This window comes from Watersipora subatra, chromosome 9 (assembly GCF_963576615.1).
Source record: "Watersipora subatra chromosome 9, tzWatSuba1.1, whole genome shotgun sequence".
NCBI classification, from domain to species: Eukaryota; Metazoa; Bryozoa; class Gymnolaemata; order Cheilostomatida; family Watersiporidae; genus Watersipora; species Watersipora subatra.
Genome location: NC_088716.1, coordinates 63,024,504 through 63,045,454, shown reverse-complemented (window position 1 = coordinate 63,045,454; position 20,951 = coordinate 63,024,504). Strand labels below are relative to the sequence as shown.

Here is a 20,951-nt window from a genome sequence, read left to right as displayed (position 1 = left end):
TAATATAAAAGTTGTAAGATTTCTGGCTATTACAGGATATTTATAGGATTTCTGGCTATTACAGGATATTTGTAGGATTTCTGGCTATTACAGGATATTTATAGATTTCTGGCTACTACAGGATATTTATTGGATTTGTGGCTACTACAGGATATTAATTGTATTTGTGGCTACTACAGGATATTTATTGAATTTGTGGCTACTACAGGATATTTATTGGATTTGTGGCTACTACAGGATATTTATTGGATTTGTGGCTACTACAGGATATTTATTGGATTTGTGGCTACTACAGGATATTTATAGATTTCTGGCTACTACCGGATATTTATAGGATTTGTGGCTACTACAGGATATTTATAGATTTCTGGCTACTACAGGATATTTATTGGATTTGTGGCTACTACAGGATATTTATTGGATTTGTGGCTACTACAGGATATTTATTGGATTTGTGGCTACTACAGGATATTTATTGGATTTGTGGCTACTACAGGATATTTATTGGATTTGTGGCTACTACAGGATATTTATAGATTTCTTGCTACTACAGGATATTTATTGGATTTGTGGTTATTACAGGATATTTATTGGATTTGTGGCTACTACAGGATATTAATAAATAAAACCAGGAGTGACTATCTAAGATAATAATTTCTTTGGTTATGAAAAGGACCAAACCGTATGATTAATTCAAACTTGCGTGACCGCTCCCTCAATAAGACATTGTTTATAAACTGAGGCGTTGGCCTTACCATATCTTGAGCTCCCATTGTCAGAGACTCAACCCTTGGGGGAGGAAGTGGAACGGCTCCATCTTCTAGAGCTGTACTAAATGTTGGAGAGTGAAGCTTTGATATCTGTAGGTAGTCATTCATGAACACAGATTGCCGAGGTTCTTCGAAAATATCCTCTGCGCTCACAGCTGCGATTCAAAAATGTATTTTAAGTACATATAGGAGTTGTCCTTTCTTGTTAGCAGAGAAATCAATACTATTCTGCCAATTAGGAAAATTATACAAGCTAGCACTTTAGCGAAACTTTCTCTCTGATAGCTGTTAAGCTTTTCTAACAATGTAGCAAAAACCTTAACATCTTTAATAGATTCAAGAAACACCTAACAATATGCATGAACCTCATCTCCATTTTTGCTTCAATCACAAAACAAGCTTACCTTGTCAGTTGTGAAACTATTTTTGAGATTTACAAGTGAAAAGAATGTTTTATGCTGCCCAATTACAAGCTTGCCTCTCGCATCTATGGTTAACTCTAAATGGTAACTATCGAGTCAGCCACTTTTGTTGGCAACTACGCGCAGGCTGCTATCTGTATCACTGACTGGTGAGCCTCAAATGACAAGTGATTGTCTTTTGTTAATTCTATGACAACCGCTATAAAGTTTGAAATGGCTGAGAAACTAGAATAATAAAAGTATGTGTGAGCAGCCAAGGAAGAATATAAATGGTTAACACTTGTCACATTAGTTAGCGGTCTTTAGCAAAGCTTTTAAGAAGGTAACAAACTTCCACTGCGGAAGCCCATGAAATCACCTGTTAGTCAGAGTCACGTCTATGTAATCATTTTTAGCAAAAAGAGATGCTGCATAGTTTGCAGACAAGCCAAGGTCAGGCCAAGGTCACTTAACCGCATAACTGTAATGCTGCTGCTCTGAACAGCCACGAAAGTATTAACTTAATGCGGCACACATCGTATTTTCATACTCTTTATCGCTACAAAAACTTGCAGTTGTAAAAGTAAAGAAGTAAAGTAAAAAAGATGATAAAATACATTTAGCTAGTCTAACTTCTCCTGCCACTCTGAATAAGAGGTAGAATTAAGAGCGATGAAGAAGCATTGCGAGAACAACACCACGGGTTACAAAAACCAATCAAAGAGCAGACAATAGCCACTAATGAGTATTGCGATGAAACAAGGGTGAGACAAATCATAGCCAAGTGATAACTTCTGGAATGTTCTGTATGTTTGAACAATGCTCGTGAGTTCGATGCAAATCATAGAGTGGTGCAAAAACAAGAGAGGTACGTGTTTTAAATATACGACAAGCAAAATAATTTTTCTGCAAAGGAGAAGTTTGATGCCTTTGATTTGGTAAGTCAAATCGCTATTCACATGTTAGAATACAGTTGCAACACATCGCAGAACCTGCTATAAGCATGTTCGATTAGTCAAGCAGCCATTTTATAATGTGACTAAAAAGGTCCCAGCTTCTACAACAAAACTAGCCTGCAATTTTAACACTGTAGCCTTACCAGCTTCAGAGCGCCCGCTCCCTAAATCAAACAAGGAAAAAGCATTATTTGTTGTTGAACAACATCAGCGAAACAGCATACAGAGCAGCGCTGATACAGAGACATACAGAGCTGAAATAAACAAATGACAACTGGTGCAACATTCTCTGTAGGAGGAAGAATGTATACTAGTCTTTTAAAAGCTACATAGATCAGAGAAAGCAAGGTTTACATTTCAGATAGGAGTAAGATGTCTCTACACAAAATATTTACAAATAATAAAATCCTCTGTTATAACATAACGAGAAAATACATAGAGCTATCACAGTCTACGACTTTATTCACAGATTCACAATTAGGATGCATAATGTGAATCTCTAACTTATCATGAATTGGTAATTTATTTTCTATTGTGTTTAAAGAGATGGATCACTTAATTCTGATTGGTTGGAGAGATAGGAAGTGAAGGGCTGCGAGCTATATAATTGGTCTATTTACTGCTAACTACTTGGAATGAATGTTTACGTTGACCAGAAGCAAACACTGCTTTCTACGATGTACAAAAGGGGTTAAAGGAGACAACTACCATACATATGACAGGCATAAGAAAATAGGGCCTGCAATCACCATTATTCAATGCTGCTAGGAGTATGGAAAATATTGTTAAGTATTTTCAAAATTGCCAAGTCATACTTTCACATAATGACAAATCAGTCACATGTGCAAACATCCCAGCCAATCACAAGTTTTGTTGTATCTCCAACTAACCATTATTTGACAGTAACAAAAAACTGCATTTTTATCAAGTCATTCTCCAATGTAAACAAACCATTTCTGATGCAAAAGAAGCATGATTGGTTAGTATGATGATGACAGATTAAAAAAAGAGGCATGATTGGTTAGCATGATGATGATAAGGTAAAAGAAGAGGTATGATTGGTTAGTATAGTGATGACAGAGTAAAAGAAGCATGATTGGTTAGCATGATGATGATGAGGCAAAAGAAGAGGCATGATTGGTTAGTATGATGATGATAGAGCAAAAGAAGAAGCATGATTGGTTAGCATGATGATGATAAGGTAAAAGAAGAGGTATGATTGGTTAGTATAGTGATGACAGAGTAAAAGAAAAAGCTTGATTGGTTAGCATGATGATGATAAGGTAAAAGAAGAGGCATGATTGGTTAGTATGATGATGATAGAGCAAAAGAAGAGGCATGATTGGTTAGCATGATGATGATAAGGTAAAAGAAGAGGCATGATTGGTTAGTATGATGATGATAGAGCAAAAGAAGACTTCTCTATGACACGCCTACTGCACCATTATCATCTGTGGTTCACTAGTTGTGGAGTCGTTCCCTCTTATTGTGAAACTTCATAAATTGGTAATCATCTGCCAGAAATATAACTTTATTTCCACTTCTTTTCTATTTTAAAGCTCAGATATTTACATATCTTGTTCATCTCCCTATATTACTAGGAGACAGTAATATAGGGAGATGAACAAGATATTTACATATCTTGTTCATCTCCCTATATTACTAGGAGACAGTAATATAGGGAGATGAACAAGCTATTTACATATCTTGTTCATCTCCCTATATTACTAGGAGACAGTAATATAGGGAGATGAACAAGATATTTACATATCTTGTTCATCTCCCTATATTACTAGGAGACAGTAATATAGGGAGATGAACAAGATATTTACATATCTTGTTCATCTCCCTATATTACTAGGAGACAGTAATATGGGGAGATGAACAAGATATTTACATATCTTGTTCATCTCCCTATATTACTAGGAGACAGTAATATCTGTTAACATCTTTGAGTAGAATAGCAACATAAAATATATAGAAACATAAAAGATAACGAAATTGAAAAATACCGGCTCACCTGTTGCGAGTGTTTCCTCTATACTCGAGTCAGAACCAGCTCGATGGAGAAGAGACTTCTCTCTAACGGCTGTCCACTTCATCGTCAGGTGACGGAAATGGGCCTCCATATTTTTAGGAAGGACAGCATTGAGTTTTTTGTAAAGTAGCAACACTTCTCGATACCAAATACTTAGCGTCTCCATAGTCAGCCTCTCTCTTCCTGGGAATATCTCTTGTATCTAAAAATACCACACCCATGATTTGATATAATAATAGAATTGGAAATATCATCTTATCTAATAGCAGAACGATAACGAAGTCATCTAATGGGTATGAAATAATCATTACAAAATAGTTCTTTTCAACCATTAAAATTTGGAAAAGTCACAGTGGTGGTTCTTTCTTATACATGTAGCTGATTATAACTCTTATGAGTTATTATTTGGAGTTGCCTGCTCATACTCCAATGAAATATCGATGACAAAATCTGTACTTACGTTGCTGAAATTCTCTGCCTCCATTTTTGGTTCTAAATCAGAAATGGCTTGCCAGAGTTCTCCGTGAAGTCTGCCGATATCGAAGAAGATATCTTGAAGAGTTTCCAAACTCTCCTCGAGATGTCTATGTCGTGCCTCTATGCCCATTGAGACCTAAACATAACACATCTTATCAACAGACATCTATGTGAGTGAGGAAGTGAAAAAACATCAGCTACCTGCTTCAGCAGAAATACTATACTGCATGTAGTCAAACAGCTATATATCTGAAGCCACTACTCGTAGGTAGCATCTTGTTAATTGACTGGCTACTTAGTCTGAGAACATTTTGAGTACATAATAAACTGGTTAACTGTTGGGGAAACACCATATAGGCAGTGATTTAGGCAGTGATATCCATGTAAGTTAGTCGAAGCTATACAACAGAGGGTTGGTTAGATAGAAGCTCACATTGAAAGGTCCTGCATGCAGCGCTTGAATACTTGGCTACTAAAGCCAGGCATCATTGGTAAGTTGATTATTGACCTACTATGACAGATAGCGCCTATGGCAGACTCCTAAGTTCTTGAACCTCCAACAGGTGAATGCAAATATTGATAGAATCGCATGTACTAATTACTGAGCTGACAAGAAAATCTCACAGTTCACATATGAAGGCCCGGCCTACTCGCAGAATAGTCGATAAAAATGTAACACGTTCTTATTTAAGCGGCTGAATAGAAACGACACGAGTGGCTAAGAATTGATTAGCAGCGTACAGAATGTACCCGGTACCGCTCAACATAGACAATATATACTGCATCATCTTTTTTATACGTCTATTTTACCTACGAAGATTCTATTACTTGGGCATCTGCTGTTAAACAAGACAATGAGAATAAGGAGACTCTCACATTTCTCTTGCGGTCAAGAGGTCAAAAAGTTTAACTCTTCTTCTGCTGCCACTTATAGTTGGTAAACACAGCACTACCTGCTGCCACTTATAGTTGGTAAACACAGCATTTCCTGCGATCACTTATAACTGCTGAACGATCACTTATAACTGCTGAACGCAGGTAGTGCAGCACTACCTGCGGTCACTTATGACTACTGAACACAGCACTATCTGCTGCCATTTGTAGTTAGTGAACACATCAGTACCTGGGGTCACTTATTACTGGTGAACACAGCAGTACTGGCTGTCACTTGCTGTTGATTATCAAACCCTCCCTATCCTATGACATTCTTTTGGCTATCCAACCCTTTCTTCCCACCATTTCATGTTGACTATAACACCCTCACCTTCTGCCACTTCCTGTTGACCTTTTCTAAGTCACGACCAATCTTTAACTTATCATCTGGTCCCAGTTCGGGCAGAGTCCAGAGATCTTTAGCACTCCTGCTAACAAACTCGAGTGCCTCCCTCTTGTGGGGAATCTCGTCGCGACGACCCTAGACACAGAACAGTTAGCTACAAACCTTAGTTCTTTCTGAATCGCTACACCAACACTTGAGGTCGCAAACATTCACAAGCACTGCCACAATGGCACAGGTAAATGACTACGTACTTTGAACTAATGGCTCACTGCTGTGTTGAGCGTGGCAAATGATTGAATGTTATTGATGAACAGATACATCAGGGGGACAGCAGATGTTGAGAAAAAGGAGAAGAAATTGAAAAATACAAATTTTCATAGTATGAAGATGTTTTGAGGAGATAATCTGTTAAGCTGTTAGGTATATACCAGAAAAGGAAGTTGAAGAGCTGCCAGAAACTAGACGGCGAAGACACAACAGAAGGTTTATGAATGCTGTGATGGAAGACGCGCGGGGTGAGGAAGGGACACGATAAGCTGAGGTAATTGACTAGAAAAGATAAAATACCAAATAAATAAGATTAGGTTTGTATGTAGATGTTTGGTTGTATTTATATAAGGGGAATGATATGAAACATAAAACTTGTGTAGCCTGCATAGGCCTTGAGACAAAGAGTTAAGCGATATGGAAAGATCAGAATCTGTAGAGGAGGAAGGGGGATTGATTGGGTGCCAAATGTGGCTGCTAAAAGGAATTAGTCTTTGCAACTGATGCGGCACAACGATGCACATGGTTACCCGGAGCAGCGGTGTGTGATATATGAGGAGTTAGAAACATGATGACTAGATGAACTGGTGTGTGTGAGAAAAGAGATTAAGAGCAAGGACTATTAGATGCAGCCTCTCTTACCCATTCAAAACAAACTTTCAAAATTCAATATAACCAAATTTAATGTAATGCTATTTTAGGACAAACAACAGATTAGAGTAAATGGTGATCAAGTCCAAAGATCACTCACTACAGTTGTGATTCTAAAATGATATTCGCTGAGCTGTTAATATCGGTGTAATAGGTACTTACAATGTACTTAACTCATAAACTTGGTATCTTGGGCACCAGAAGCACTCACTGTTAAAGGAACAGCGACTACTATGATGCTGACAAGAAAAGTATGTCGGCAGAGTTAGAGATTACCTTGAGCTTGCTGAGTAAATCAGAGATACTTTGTTGGTCGGTGTAATCTGGGGAACTGTTCATAATCAGATCTGTTTCCTCGAGCCAGAAGGACAAGTCGTCCATTACATCCAAGCATTTTCCCGAGTCTGACATAGAGTCCACCCTATTAAAAATAGATTTGTATATCTAGAGATCAAAGCATCGATATATAAGAGAGTAATAAAGCAATATATCGATGAAAGGGTGTAGAGATCAATGGTGCTGGATTTCTATATCTATAAAGAAGAGCGCTGAATGGTGCAAAATACTTCTGGAAAAATACAGAGATAAGAAGCAGTGGTGTCTCCACGAAAGAGCGTGGAGCTCAAGGGTGTGGTGTCTCTATGAATAGATCTATGATGCCATATCTTTATAACTATGAAAGGTAATAATTATGCGACATCTACATAGAAGGGTGCAGAGATTCATAGTGTAAATCGCTACAAAGGGTGATCGAGATCAACAGGGTGAGACCTGCCTGAAGGCTTCTACTGATTGTACGAAAGGTTAGTTTAAGATTCAAACAATCAGATGATAAACTGGAGTAGGGAGGGGATAATAGAATCTCTAGTCCTACTAGCAGGACTAATGTCTAGATAATGAAGACAAAATCATAACGCTATCTCTTACACAAGTAGTAGCTCATATGACCAGCACTGGCTGCATTATAGAGATATTGGGTTAAGACTGCAAGCTGTACAAAACAACCTAAGAAATGGAGACGCGTGCGTGACCCAGCAGTCCAACAGATATCAACATGGACTAAGAGTGATTATATCTGAAAGTGAACAATAGAAATAGATATGTTTTTAGGTATCGTAGATAATAAACAGTCCACTGTACTTCCTAGACTAGTGCAAAAACTCTTTCTTGGAACCTACTAGTCTGACTACACCGTATGTGTGCAACCTAAAAGTCTCTGTAGACCAACGTAGTACCAACCCAAATGCAATAAAAACCTTAAAAGACCTAGCCATGTGCTTCAGTATAGATAACCCTAGTCAGCAATAAACATGGCAGCTACCTTACCCTTCGACAGACCTCACAAACTGCATCAAGATCTCGCTAGCTAATTGTCAAGTGATGCGCACATTACAGCCAGACCTTGAAGGATAAATCAAACAGGAAGAGAGACGCCCATCATGAGTAAGAAAACTATAAAACGCTAACAACAACACTCTAGGACTTTTTCAAAACACATGAAACTTGAGCTCCGAGCCAACCAAAGCATTTACTCACCCCTTGCCACCCTCATGCATACGGGTCCTCGCTCTGCGCACCCAAATAATGCAGGACTTTGAATAAAATGTATATTTCCAGAATGGTGCGCTGCTAGTCATTGAGACAAAAACTTGTATTCGAAATATCGAGTAGAGAAAGTTTGGTGAGTAGAAAACTAGCCACAATCAATGAACTGACTGAGAGACGCTACTAGCCGCAAGTTAAACATTGTTCAACATCGCTTACTGATGAATAGCAAGATCAAACGTACAGCACTTTAATGTGATCTCTCATTTTCATACATTTTATGAGCAGTGACTTAGCCTTAGGCTTCCAAATAAAAACGGAGTACTAGAGGAGGCGCCGATATTAAATGACTCCTTTCAGCGTAGGCCAAGCGTGAAGAAAAGTTGGAATGCATAATGCGCTTATTTAGATAACTATGGTGATATTAGATTATCACCTGCCTAAGGTCTCTAATAATACCATAGAAAAAGACTTCTCGCGTGGCTAGCACCTCAATCCATTCTCTTTGACTAAATCTATTCTCAGGCTTTTAGCCAATCTGACAACCTGAGCAAGTCGAAAGCACAAGTTGAAATTCTGTACAAGTAAAAAGCACTACAGACAGTCTGGGCAGGTTAAAGACACTACTGACTATTTAGGAAGGGTGAAGGCACTACTGACTATTTAGGAAAGGAGAAGGCACTACTGACTATTTAGTAAGGGAGAAGGTACTATTGACTATTTAGGCAGAGAGAAGGTACTATTGACTATTTAGGAAGGGAGAAGGTACTACTGACTATTTAGGCAGAGAGAAGGTACTATTGACTATTTAGTAAGGGAGAAGGTACTACTGACTATTTAGGAAGTGAGAAGGCACTACTGTCTATTTAGGAAGTGAGAAGGTACTACTGACTATTTAGGCAGAAAGAAGGTACTACTGACTATTTAAGCAGGGAGAAGGTACTATTGACTATTTAGTAAGGGAGAAGGTACTACTGACTATTTAGGCAGAGAGAAGGTACTACCGACTATTTAGGAAGAGAGAAGGCACTACTGACTATTTAGGAAGGGTGAAGGCACTACTGACCATTTAGGCAGAGAGAAGGCACTTCTGACTATTTAGTAAGGGAGAAGGTACTACTGACTATTTAGGCAGAGAGAAGGTACTACTGACTATTTAGTAAGGGAGAAGGCACTACTGACTATTTAGGAAGAGAGAAGGCACTACTGACTATTTAGGAAGGGAGAAGGTACTACTGACCATTTAGGCAGAGAGAAGGCACTTCTGACTATTTAGTAAGGGAGAAGGTACTACTGACTATTTAGGCAGAGAGAAGGTACTACTGACTATTTAGTAAGGGAGAAGGTACTACTGACTATTTAGTAAGGGAGAAGGTACTACTGACTATTTAGTAAGGGAGAAGGCACTACTGACTATTTAGTAAGGGAGAAGGTACTACTGACTATTTAGTAAGGGAGAAGGTACTACTGACTATTTAGTAAGGGAGAAGGCACTACTGACTATTTAGTAAGGGAGAAGGTACTACTGACTATTTAGGCAGAGAGAAGGCACTACTGACTATTTAGGAAGGGAGAAGGCACTACTGACTATTTAGGAAGAGAGAAGGCACTACTGACTATTTAGTAAGGGAGAAGGCACTACTGACTATTTAGGAAGAGAGAAGGCACTACTGACCATTTAGGCAGAGAGAAGGCACTTCTGACTATTTAGTAATGGAGAAGGTACTACTGATTACTTAGGCAGAGAGAAGGTACTACTGACTATTTAGTAAGGGAGAAGGCACTACTGACTATTTAGTAAGGGAGAAGGTACTACTGACTATTTAGGAAGTGAGAAGGTACTATTGACTATTTAGGCAGAGAGAAGGTACTACTGACTATTTAGGCAGGGAGAAGGTACTACTGACTATTTAGTAAGGGAGAAGGTACTACTGACTATTTAGGCAGAGAGAAGGTGCTACTGACTATTTAGGCAGAGAGAAGGTGCTACTGACTATTTAGGAAAGGAGAAGGCACTGCTGACTATTTAGGAAAGGAGAAGGTACTACTGATTATTTAGTAAGGGAGAAGGTACTATTGACTATTTAGTAAGGGAGAAGGTACTACTGACTATTTAGTAAGGGAGAAGGTACTACTGACTATTTAGGAAAGGAGAAGGTACTACTGATTATTTAGGCAGAGAGAAGGTACTACTGACTATTTAGGAAAGGAGAAGGTACTACTGACTATTTAGGCAGAGAGAAGGCACTACTGACTATTTAGGAAGGGAGAAGGCACTACTGACTATTTAGGAAGAGAGAAGGCACTACTGACTATTTAGTAAGGGAGAAGGCACTACTGACTATTTAGGAAGGGAGAAGGCACTACTGACTATTTAGGAAAGGAGAAGGTACTACTGACTATTTAAGAAGGGTGAAGGCACTACTGACTATTTACGCGGGGTGAAAACACTAGTCATTTGAAGTCTGGACCTGTGGGACATAGCAAGGTGAGAAGTATAATATGCAACATGTAAAAGGTCAACCATATGACGCTAATGACAATGAACTCGAGCAAGTGCGACAAAACACTTAGGCCTATGTTAAAAGGAAAGGTCTATTAGAGACGCAGTATGTAATAGACCTTGACCTTACTTGCCAAGAAAGATAAACGATAGAGCACAATACAAAGTGCAGGGCATAAACTTGCTATAAACTCGACAGTTGAGGATGCATTATTTCTCTTTTTAAGGGGCATTCACACAGAGAACACAACTTCAACAAAGTGCACATATTCTATGAATTACAGTAGATTCTCTGATAATGTAAACCTCTTTTTACACAAATTCCGCTTAACGTAGAAAAAGTTATTGCTTCGTACTACATGAGAAATTCCCCATAACGTAAAGGGTAGATCAGTGGAAGTTCTCAAATTCGATTTGAATAACGAGAGCTTCATAATTAGCCTTGAAATATCGTTTTCTCTCTTATTACACTTGGGAGAATAACGACGCATAGGGATATCTTTATTATATATACTAGTACCCTGGTAGACCAGAGTGAGTCGTGAGAGATTGTCAGGTGTCAAGATAAAGCGGAGATAAGAAGTAGCTACACAATCATAAACACCTAAAGGCAGTCAATTGGTGCAGATGTTAGGGTGTCGGTCTACTAAACTGAATGTTATGAGTTGGAGTCTGAATTAAAGAAATATTTTATCCTGACTTCTAACTCCGGACAGACTGATGGACAGACAGACACCACTCTTGTTATAGCAGGGATATATTTTTGTTTTATTTTATTTTAGACATTGCAATATTTGTTCGTTTTTTCCCTTTGTAGCATAGAACTTACAATGTGGAGACAAAGAAAAAAAGTCGATTTAAATTGACATTGAAGGTGTACACTCTACTTAACTTAATGTAAAATTACCACAATCATAGACTATAAAACCAGTGAAACTGATACAAAAAAGGAGAAAAGTTGTCGATGCAAACCCATAATACTACAGTTATGGTACAAGCCCACAAATTAAAAAGCTAAGTCTAGTTTTTTATTTTTGTATGGCCCAAGGTCGGAGTTTGAAAATTTCTTGAAATGGATTAGACAATTTATATGTACAGCGCACCCTCAGGATATGATTACCCTGATATACAACTTTTCACCTTACAAAGTGGAACATGATGATTTTTTACCTCACCATAAAAATCGTTTTTCACCATACGAATTGAACAAAATTTTCGCCTGAGTTCAAATTTGGCAGTCGGGGTGTTTATTACGTACGTCAAAATAACAAAGACACCAAAATGCTGCTTGTTGAAAATATTTTCACAATGCCTGAAAGAGATGCTATGACTGATTTCTCTCAGTCCAGCACTTTTCGTGTGTAAAACCTTCTCTTTGAAACTAACAGCAATGTTGGAGTTGCAATCTCTTCGAAGATCAGACAACTTCTTTTAACCTGCTAACAAAAGTCCATTATTTTACAAAAAACATCATCGTTGAAGCTTTCCAGCCGAATTAGGTTGAAAAGTGTTTTAAGCAGGTCTGCTAAAAGTGATAGTGTAAACAAAGACTGAAACTTATAAGTGATAAAATTTTAGCGATAAAAAGTTGAAATTCAGTAACATAGTTGTGAATACATACTAGAGCCTTAGCTTTAAACCGTAACTGTTGCGTACAACTTTTACTGTATTTACTAGGTAAATCAGACACGCTGATTCCGATTTTGTACTCAAAATAAAGATTGGTCCACTAACTTTCAAAGTCATTAAGGCTTTTTTAAAGTGTTTCAATGTCCGTCTCGCAAACAACACAATCGGCATAACAAGCTCCGCCCATAAATATGTGACGAAACCTAGCTTTTTCAGGAACGGAAGTTAGGAATGTTTAGTCCGATTTAGAATAATAGAGATGGGTGTCTTCAAACCCATTATTATCTAAATACAGCCTGTAAAATAATTTCAGTTTTTTATGAACGGTATATAAACTATTTAAAATTGCTCGTAGTTTGTTACATAATGTTTAAACAGGCCGAACGCTGAGAAAAATGAGCTCAAAAAGCGCGGTTTTGTCACAAGCTAGCGTTGTTATCGCGCTTTTTAAAATATGCAATGCTAGATAGCTTATCTACCTTTCAGAAAAGACTGATATTATTTTTAAGGCTGAATTTAGATATTAATGGATTTTAAAACACCCATATCTATTATTCTAAATCGGTATAAACATCCCTACGTACCTTCTGTTCCTAAAAAGTTAGGTTACGTCACGTATTTATGGGCGGAGCTTGTTATGCCGGTCGTGTTGTTTTCGAGACCGATATTAAAACGCTGTAAAAAAACCTTCATTACTCTGAAAGTTAGTGGACTAATCTTTATTTTGAGTACAAAATCGGAATCAGCGTGTCTGATTTACCTAGTAAATACGATAAAAGTTGTTCGTGACAGTTATGGTTTAAGTGTGCGTGTTTAGTAAGGTAAATTTATTTGAGATGAATTCAAAGTTTATATTACGTATGTCTGTCTTGACGGTAAGAATTCCCTACAGTACATAATAATGTTACATTTTATTGCAAATCATAAACACTAAATATACTAAAGTTACTGTAGGTAACAATAGTTACTCCGGTTAACATACTATTTTGTTACTAATTTTTAATATGTACAGTACTTGTATAAAATTTTGATGATTTGTACCAGGGGATGTTGCATTATATAATTAGTACGGTTTCTATACCCCTACATACGATTTTTTCACCATACGATGCCAACCCTGGAATGGATCAAAAACATATCCTGAGAGTGCACTGTACTTTACGCTTTGTATAACGAAAAATACTTATAATGTAAACATTCTTGGGACAAATTATTTATGTTGTAGGAGTGTCTACTGTATTTATGTTGTGGGAGTGTCTACTGTATTTATGTTGTAGAAGTGTCTACTGTACAAGAATCTATACAGTAATAAAAGGAATGTCTGTTCATCTATCTGTCTGTAGTAGGGCTAGAGTTTCGAATAAAATATAAAGTAAAAAATTGAAAAAATTAAATATAGAATATAAATAAAAAATAAAACCGTCCTGTCTTATAGATAAAATGTACTGAGCGTGTAGCTCTAGGTGGCTGAGTAGACAATGGCAAACAAACCAAACCATTATGAGTTTACGGTGGAACGTATAGCTGCTAAAAACGCTCGTAGAATGAGCAGAAGTGAAAGCAGCTGAGAGAGAGAGAGGAAGAGCTAATTTAATCCATAATCCCGAGATGAGTGAATCGTGAGTGAATCACAAGAGAATCTAGCCTGAGAGCAAATCAAGTGTGATGTGAAGAGACGTATGAGCGTGCATCAGACTTGCAAGCCTGACACGCGAGTGTCAGGGTTATATGATGTTAGTACCTCTGATATAGCTCTAGGGCGGTGAGCCAATGAGAACTGCTGGTCGGGCTGACCATGCAAATACTGCGGGAAAAAGGATACTATTAGACATATAAGACTGATCGAGGGTAAACACTGAAAGATTCTCGTACACATGGATATCACACAGTTAACTGGTCCAAGTTAAAAATTATTCAATGATAAAATATTTTCCAGTTCATATAAGCCTTCACTGCTAGCATTTGACCAGTATAATTACGAAGCGGCTACAGATCATTTCCTCTGAACAGTTGAAGCTCGTTACCTTGGTTTGCGACATCTTATCTCGACGGTTACATTCTTCCACCTGCCGGTCACTTTTGACACTTTGTCTGTGATTCGCTCAGCATCCAACGGAGTGAGTTTACTAGCCAATGGAATGGCTGTCCTTGCGAGGTTGTGTATGACAGACTGATTTTGCGACATCCCTTCTTCAAGGTCCTAGGAAATAACCATAATTAGAAAGAGTACATAGGTGTACAGAGACAAATGAAGTCACAATTACTAAACTGGAAACTGAATGACTAGCCATTACTAACCTTTTGCACAATGCGTGCCTGTTCAAGGAGTAGCTCTCCAGCCTTGTCCCGTGTCCTCTTCAGTATCTTCTCTGTCTTGGTTAGCCAGGCAGTAATGATCTTGAGGAGGGAGTGAAAATCAGTCCATAGTTTGTTTGTCTCTTCAAAATTGCTACAAGTCCAAATTACCTATATTAGTCATGCAAATGATATAAGAGCATTGCAGGTAGTTAATATGTGTAATAGACATATATATGCGACACATCGGTGTTTCAAGAATGTGAAGTTTAAATGAAAAGAGAAGGACAACTCTAAAAATAAATTCCTGCACACCTATAATTATAGTGATATAAATTTCTATATTAACATTTTGGCATTGAAACTAATACAAATTTCAAATACACTCCAACTATATTACAAATGCATTCACATGACGGATAGATAGCAAGCAAATTATTTATTTAGGTTGGAGTTGTCAACCTTTGCTCTTTGAGATAATCCTAATGGCAAGCTGTAGAATCTTTCTTTTTCTATGTAGTCTCTCTAGTTGGTTAAAACTCTTAACAGAATTGAGCACTTTTATTTCTTCAAAATCCCACTCATGATTAAAGTAACAGAAAAGTTTATTTTGAAATAAAACGAATAAATGCGTATATATTGAAATCTTTAGTAACAATCATGCGCAGCCATTAGTTTTTTTGTAGTATATGAGTGTGATGAGGCAACGCCGACACAAACACTGAACATACCATCTGGCTTTGCTAACAAAATAAATGTCTCAACAGAATACTAGCTCAATATTTCCTGCTATATGGAACTGTAAACCCCTAATAAAATATTTCCTGCTATATGGAACTGTAAACCCCTAATAAAATGATTTACAAACATAAAATAAAAAGTGTTTAATAAACTAATCGTTTCAATGTTTGCGACTGCACAAATTTTAATAGAAATCCTATCCTATGTTATCGAGCGGCTAGGCTAAACGCTAGGGAAACTGCAGGTTTTAAAAGCAGTATTTACTTGATGAGTTATTTGATGCTTACTGGCTGGTTGAGAGGAAAGGCTAAGCTGCCCAGCGTTAGAGCTGAAGCCAAAAATGATATTAGTTTGGGAAGATGATACAGTGATGAGAGCCGAGTTGAGATTACTAGTATGTACTTGATGAGCCATCGATGTATCTATGACTTACCTCTGTAAAAGGTGTCCTTACTCACCGAACCAGCTATCCATGTATCTATGACTTACCTCTTTAAAAGGTGTCATTACTCACTGAACCAGATATCAATGTATCTATGACTTACCTCTGTAAAAGGTGTCATTACTCACTGAACTAGATATCAATGTATCTATGACTTACCTCGGTAAAAGATGTTATTGTTCACTGAATCAACTATCAATGTATTTATGACTTACCTCTTTAAAAGGTTAAACAAAGCATTTAGGTTTTTCCATGCTGCCTGAAGCTTCTCTGATTGGCCAGTCAAATCCGAGCTGTGTTCATATTTTCTCTCCGTTTGCTCAATGTCTTTCTCAAGGGCTTGTATTGACACGCACACTGCCTGATAACCAGAAGCATGACAGCTTTATAGTCACAGCTAAACATAAAAGTAACAAATAAGATTATAAGAATTTATATCCTATATATGTATTCTTGTGTATACTTATAGGGTACAGCAAAGGGTTATAGAACAGATGCCTTCACCAATGCTATTGGAAATGTGTGCTGGCACACCTCAAGGACATAGTATTTTCTGATGGTACTCCAGACACTTGTTTCTTCTCTGAACAATCAACAACAAGCGCTTTCCACACAGATACAACATAAAACAAGACAAGCGCTAGGCTATCTTATCTTTATTGGCTGAGGTTATCTCACTCTACAAGTATTTCTAGTCGAACAAAACAAACACGGGCATGCTCCCCCGCTGCGGACATCAACAGCTTCTTGTTAATAATCTTGCTTGTAAACAGGCAGCTGAAGAGTGTTTTAATAACAGTTCAAGACTGCCTAGTAGCACTTCTAGTTAGTTATAAATAGATAAGAGGGTCTTATAGTTAGTTATAGACAGGTGAGAGGGTCTTATAGTTAGTTATAAATAGATGAGAGGGTCTTATAGTTAGTTATAGACAGGTGAGAGGGTCTTATAGTTAGTTATAGATAGGTGAGTGGGTCTTATAGTTAGTTATAGACAGGTGAGAGGGTCTTATAGTTAGTTATAAATAGATGAGAGGGTCTTAAAGTTAGTTGTAAATAGATGAGTGGGTCTTATAGTTAGTTATATATAGATGACTGGGTCTTATAGTTGGTTATAGATAGGTGAGAGGGTCTTATAGTTGGTTATAGATAGATGAGTGGGTCTTATAGTTAGTTATAGACAGGTGAGAGGGTCTTATAGTTAGTTATAAATAGATGAGAGGGTCTTATAGTTGGTTATAGATAGATGAGTGGTCTTATAGTTAGTTATAGATAGGTGAGAGGGTCTTATAGTTAGTTATAGTTAGACAGAAGAGAGGGTCTTATAGTTAGTTATAAATAGATGAGAGGGATTTTAGTGAGTTATAAATAGATGAGTGGGTCTTATAGTTAGTTATAGATACATGTATATGTATGATATATAGGTAGCTCTTACTACTCAATACGAGTCCTATGTATTTAGGTGCTTGGCAATGCTCACCTCCATCACTGCAGTAATAGTATTAGAGAGACCAAATACGCTCTAAATAGTAAATACTGATGCAAGACAAATTGAGATCTGATGAATTTGAGTGAAACATGGTAAATCAATGGCATGGCAACAGCCAACTGGTGAACATACACTGTAGATGTGAAAATCGGAATACTGTCTGGTTTCAGTATGCTGATGTGAAGATAAAAACAAGCATTTGGCGAGGACAGGACCACTTATAGAAGCTTTTACAAGGTTATACACACCAGGATATGTAGAGCAAATAGGCGATGATGCTATTTGTGTTGTGCAAGGCTATTCACACATCAGTATAGAGTAAGTAGGTGAGAAGACAATAATGAATACGATATAGAGTGATATAGACTGATATAGAGTGATATAGACTGGTATAGACTGATATAGAGTGATATAGACAGATATAGAGTGATATAAACTGATATAGAGTGATATAGACAGATATAGAGTGATTTAGAGTGATATAGAGTGATATAGACTGGTATAGACTGATATAGACAGATATAGAGTGATATAGACTGATATAAACTGATATAGAGTGATATAGACAGATATAGAGTGATATAGACTAATATAGAGTGATATAGACTGATATAGAGTGATATAGAGTGATATAGACTTATATAGACTGATATAGAGTGATATAGAGTGATATAGACTGATATAAAGTGATATAGACTGATATAAAGTGATATAGACTGATATAGAGTGATATAGACTGATATAGAGTGATATACAGTGATATAGAGTGATATAAACAGATATAGAGTGATATAGAATGATTTAGACTGATATAGACTGATATAGAATTAGGAGCTCCAGATAGATGATTGAACGATTGGTGAATCATTAAATTGCTATTGTTGTTCCTTAAATTATTTGGTGGTGAACGAGAGTGACAAGGGTCATTGAGCAGGTCATTTGACAACATACAAGCTTTTAAGCCACCTAAAAGGGAGCCACTAATAGTGGGTCACTTCATGTGAGAAAAGCAAAATGGACGGCTGCTGCTCACGAGTCTATAAAGCAGTTATGTGGACAACAGCTAGCATTTTTGTTTGTAATTTTGATCAGAAAACCAAACTTTTGGGTAGATTAAAATGAGCTAAAATAACAATATTGTTATTACAATAAAAAAGCTAAGGCAGGGTCTGACCTTTATTATAGGAACAATATTATGTCCTTTACATATCACTAACAAGTGACCTTTGTCTAGTGACCTCCAGCTATTGGCCTCTAACTAGTGACCTCTAGCTAGTGATCTCTAGCTAGTGACCTTTAGCTAGTGGACCTAGTTAGTGGCTTTCATTTAGCAATATCTAGTTAGTGAACTTTAGTTAGTGACCTTCAGTTAGTGGCATCTAGCTAGTGACCTCTAGTTAGTGACCTTTATAGTGGCCTCTAGCTAGTGACCTCTAGTTAGTGACCTCTATAGTGACCTCTAGCTAGTGACCTTGAGTTAGTGACCTCTAGCTAGTGACCTCTAGCTAATGACCTCTAATAAGTGACTCTCTATTTTGTGATCCCTATTTAATGACCTCTAGCTAATGACCTCTAGCTATTGACCTCTAACTAGTGACCTCTAGTTAGTGACAATGAGCTAGTGCCCTCTCTTGAGTGACCTCTAGTTAATGACCTCTAGTTAGTCACCTTTAACTAGTGATTTCTCTCTGAGGTCAATATATATATATATATATATATATCAGTCAAACATGGATAACTCGAACTTCACGGGACCGAGCAAAAGTGTTCGAATTATCAGAGCGTTCAAGTTATCAGAGCACTGTCACAAGTCCATATATTTACTTATTTATTAGTAGATACATGTACATATACAAACTACAATATAAATCAAAAGCACAAATGGCTTGTTTCAAATTAAATGCTTCTAATGTAAAGTTTAAAACGTTTTCATGAAAAAGTATAGAGATTTTTCTATCACTTGAGATTGGTTTGTTGTTTGAGGTGATGTTATTACCAGGACGTTTTTCAGATTGACATTGGCAAAACTTGATCGTTGTTGAAATGCTCAAAACAAAAGACATTTTTTTCTTTTGGGGTTTTACCCACGATCAATTTTGCCGTTTTTTCTTGAAATTTAAGCAGATTACCTTACTTTACCTGAGATTCGTTAAGAGCAACACTCCAAGGCAGTTCAATTAAAAGTTTTACGAGGTTTTACGGTCCATTCTATATCACTCACGCTTTTTTAATAGATACTTATTGAATGTACACACGTATTCTGTGTTTAGGTCAAACGATGAATAGTTTTTTGTAGCTCAGACAACGTATACGTTTAATTACAACATTCTAAAGACGTTTTAAACATTCAACATTCCGACGTTGATTCAACACGGAATCAACGTCGGAAAACTATTCATCACGGGCTAGCCGAGTCACGCACTCAATGATTTTCGCCACGCACATACAAAACAACATGCGATTTTTGTTTTGTATGTGCGTGGCGGAAATCCTCGCGCGCGTGACCCGGCTAGCCCGTGCTATTCATCGTATCGCAGTATAAATCAAATTTCACCAAACTTTTAGAAAAGTCGTTGACAAAAATATTTTGCCGATGGTGGTAATAACGACGCTTATGAATTACGGAAAGATGAAGTTTACCTCTATGGCTTTGAATAAAGTGATTTTCTAAAGCGATAACAACCGTTTCGGTAGCCGTTGGGCAAAAAAACAGTTCGAATTAACAGTGTTGAGTTCGAGTTATCTATAGCAATTTATCATTACGTGGGAACGGACCAAAAGAAATGTTCGAATTAACCATGTGTTCGAGCTATCCGTGGACGAGTTATCCATGTTTGACTGTATATATATATATATATATATATATTGACCTCACCAAATCAAGTAGGTGCTTGATAACTGTCACAAACCAATTATGAGCTTTATGCTGAGCCAGATGATAGCTAAAGCGTACAAGGAAGACAACTCGAACAGTAGAAACCTTGAGTGAATCGGAATACATCATTTGTCTGATGATGAAGTTCCTATGACTAAAAATTTAAGTTACTCACTGCGAGGAGTTCCTGAGAAGAGGAGAAGTTGACATGCGCAAACTGGTCGATATCTATTCCACTCGTCTTTAACTGTTGTTGAAGAATTCCCACTCTAGACAGCAATTTCCTGTAGTCATCTAGCTTTTCTTCATCATCCGATACGCTGTCGGAAAATGCTGTCGTTTGAGACGCGCTAATCAGATCTGAACTACCTGTATCCACTGTTTCATCCAAGTTAGTCTCCACAATATAACGTTTGCTTGCAAGAGATACTGTCATTTCCTCTGGAGAAAGTGAGGGATTTGACGCTGAAGCCAGGCTATCACCCATTGGTGAGGCAACGAACAGTACATTGTTATTTGTTGACTTCTCAAGAGTAGGCAACTCCAGGGACATTTCCTGTTTTAAATTATTCGTTGATTGCTCAACTGGTTCGACA

At 37.4% G+C, this 20,951-nt stretch overlaps 1 protein-coding gene across 3 annotated transcripts in view; it reads right to left on the bottom strand.

Annotated features, from left to right (window-relative positions):
- LOC137405429 (dystrophin-like) overlaps positions 1-20,791 on the bottom strand; it is a 77,333-nt gene extending 56,542 nt beyond the window's left edge. For all 3 annotated transcript variants that reach the window (XM_068091687.1, XM_068091686.1, XM_068091688.1), the window contains exons 1-9: positions 20,531-20,791; positions 16,210-16,355; positions 14,815-14,965; positions 14,541-14,716; positions 7,116-7,260; positions 5,907-6,056; positions 4,626-4,778; positions 4,148-4,367; positions 756-925 (exon numbers count right to left, since the gene is read on the bottom strand). In XM_068091687.1, the coding sequence (XP_067947788.1) occupies positions 756-925; positions 4,148-4,367; positions 4,626-4,778; positions 5,907-6,056; positions 7,116-7,260; positions 14,541-14,716; positions 14,815-14,965; positions 16,210-16,355; positions 20,531-20,791 (1,572 nt within the window). The remainder of the gene's footprint in view (positions 1-755; positions 926-4,147; positions 4,368-4,625; positions 4,779-5,906; positions 6,057-7,115; positions 7,261-14,540; positions 14,717-14,814; positions 14,966-16,209; positions 16,356-20,530) is intronic.
- Between the last annotated feature and the right edge of the window lie 160 nt (positions 20,792-20,951).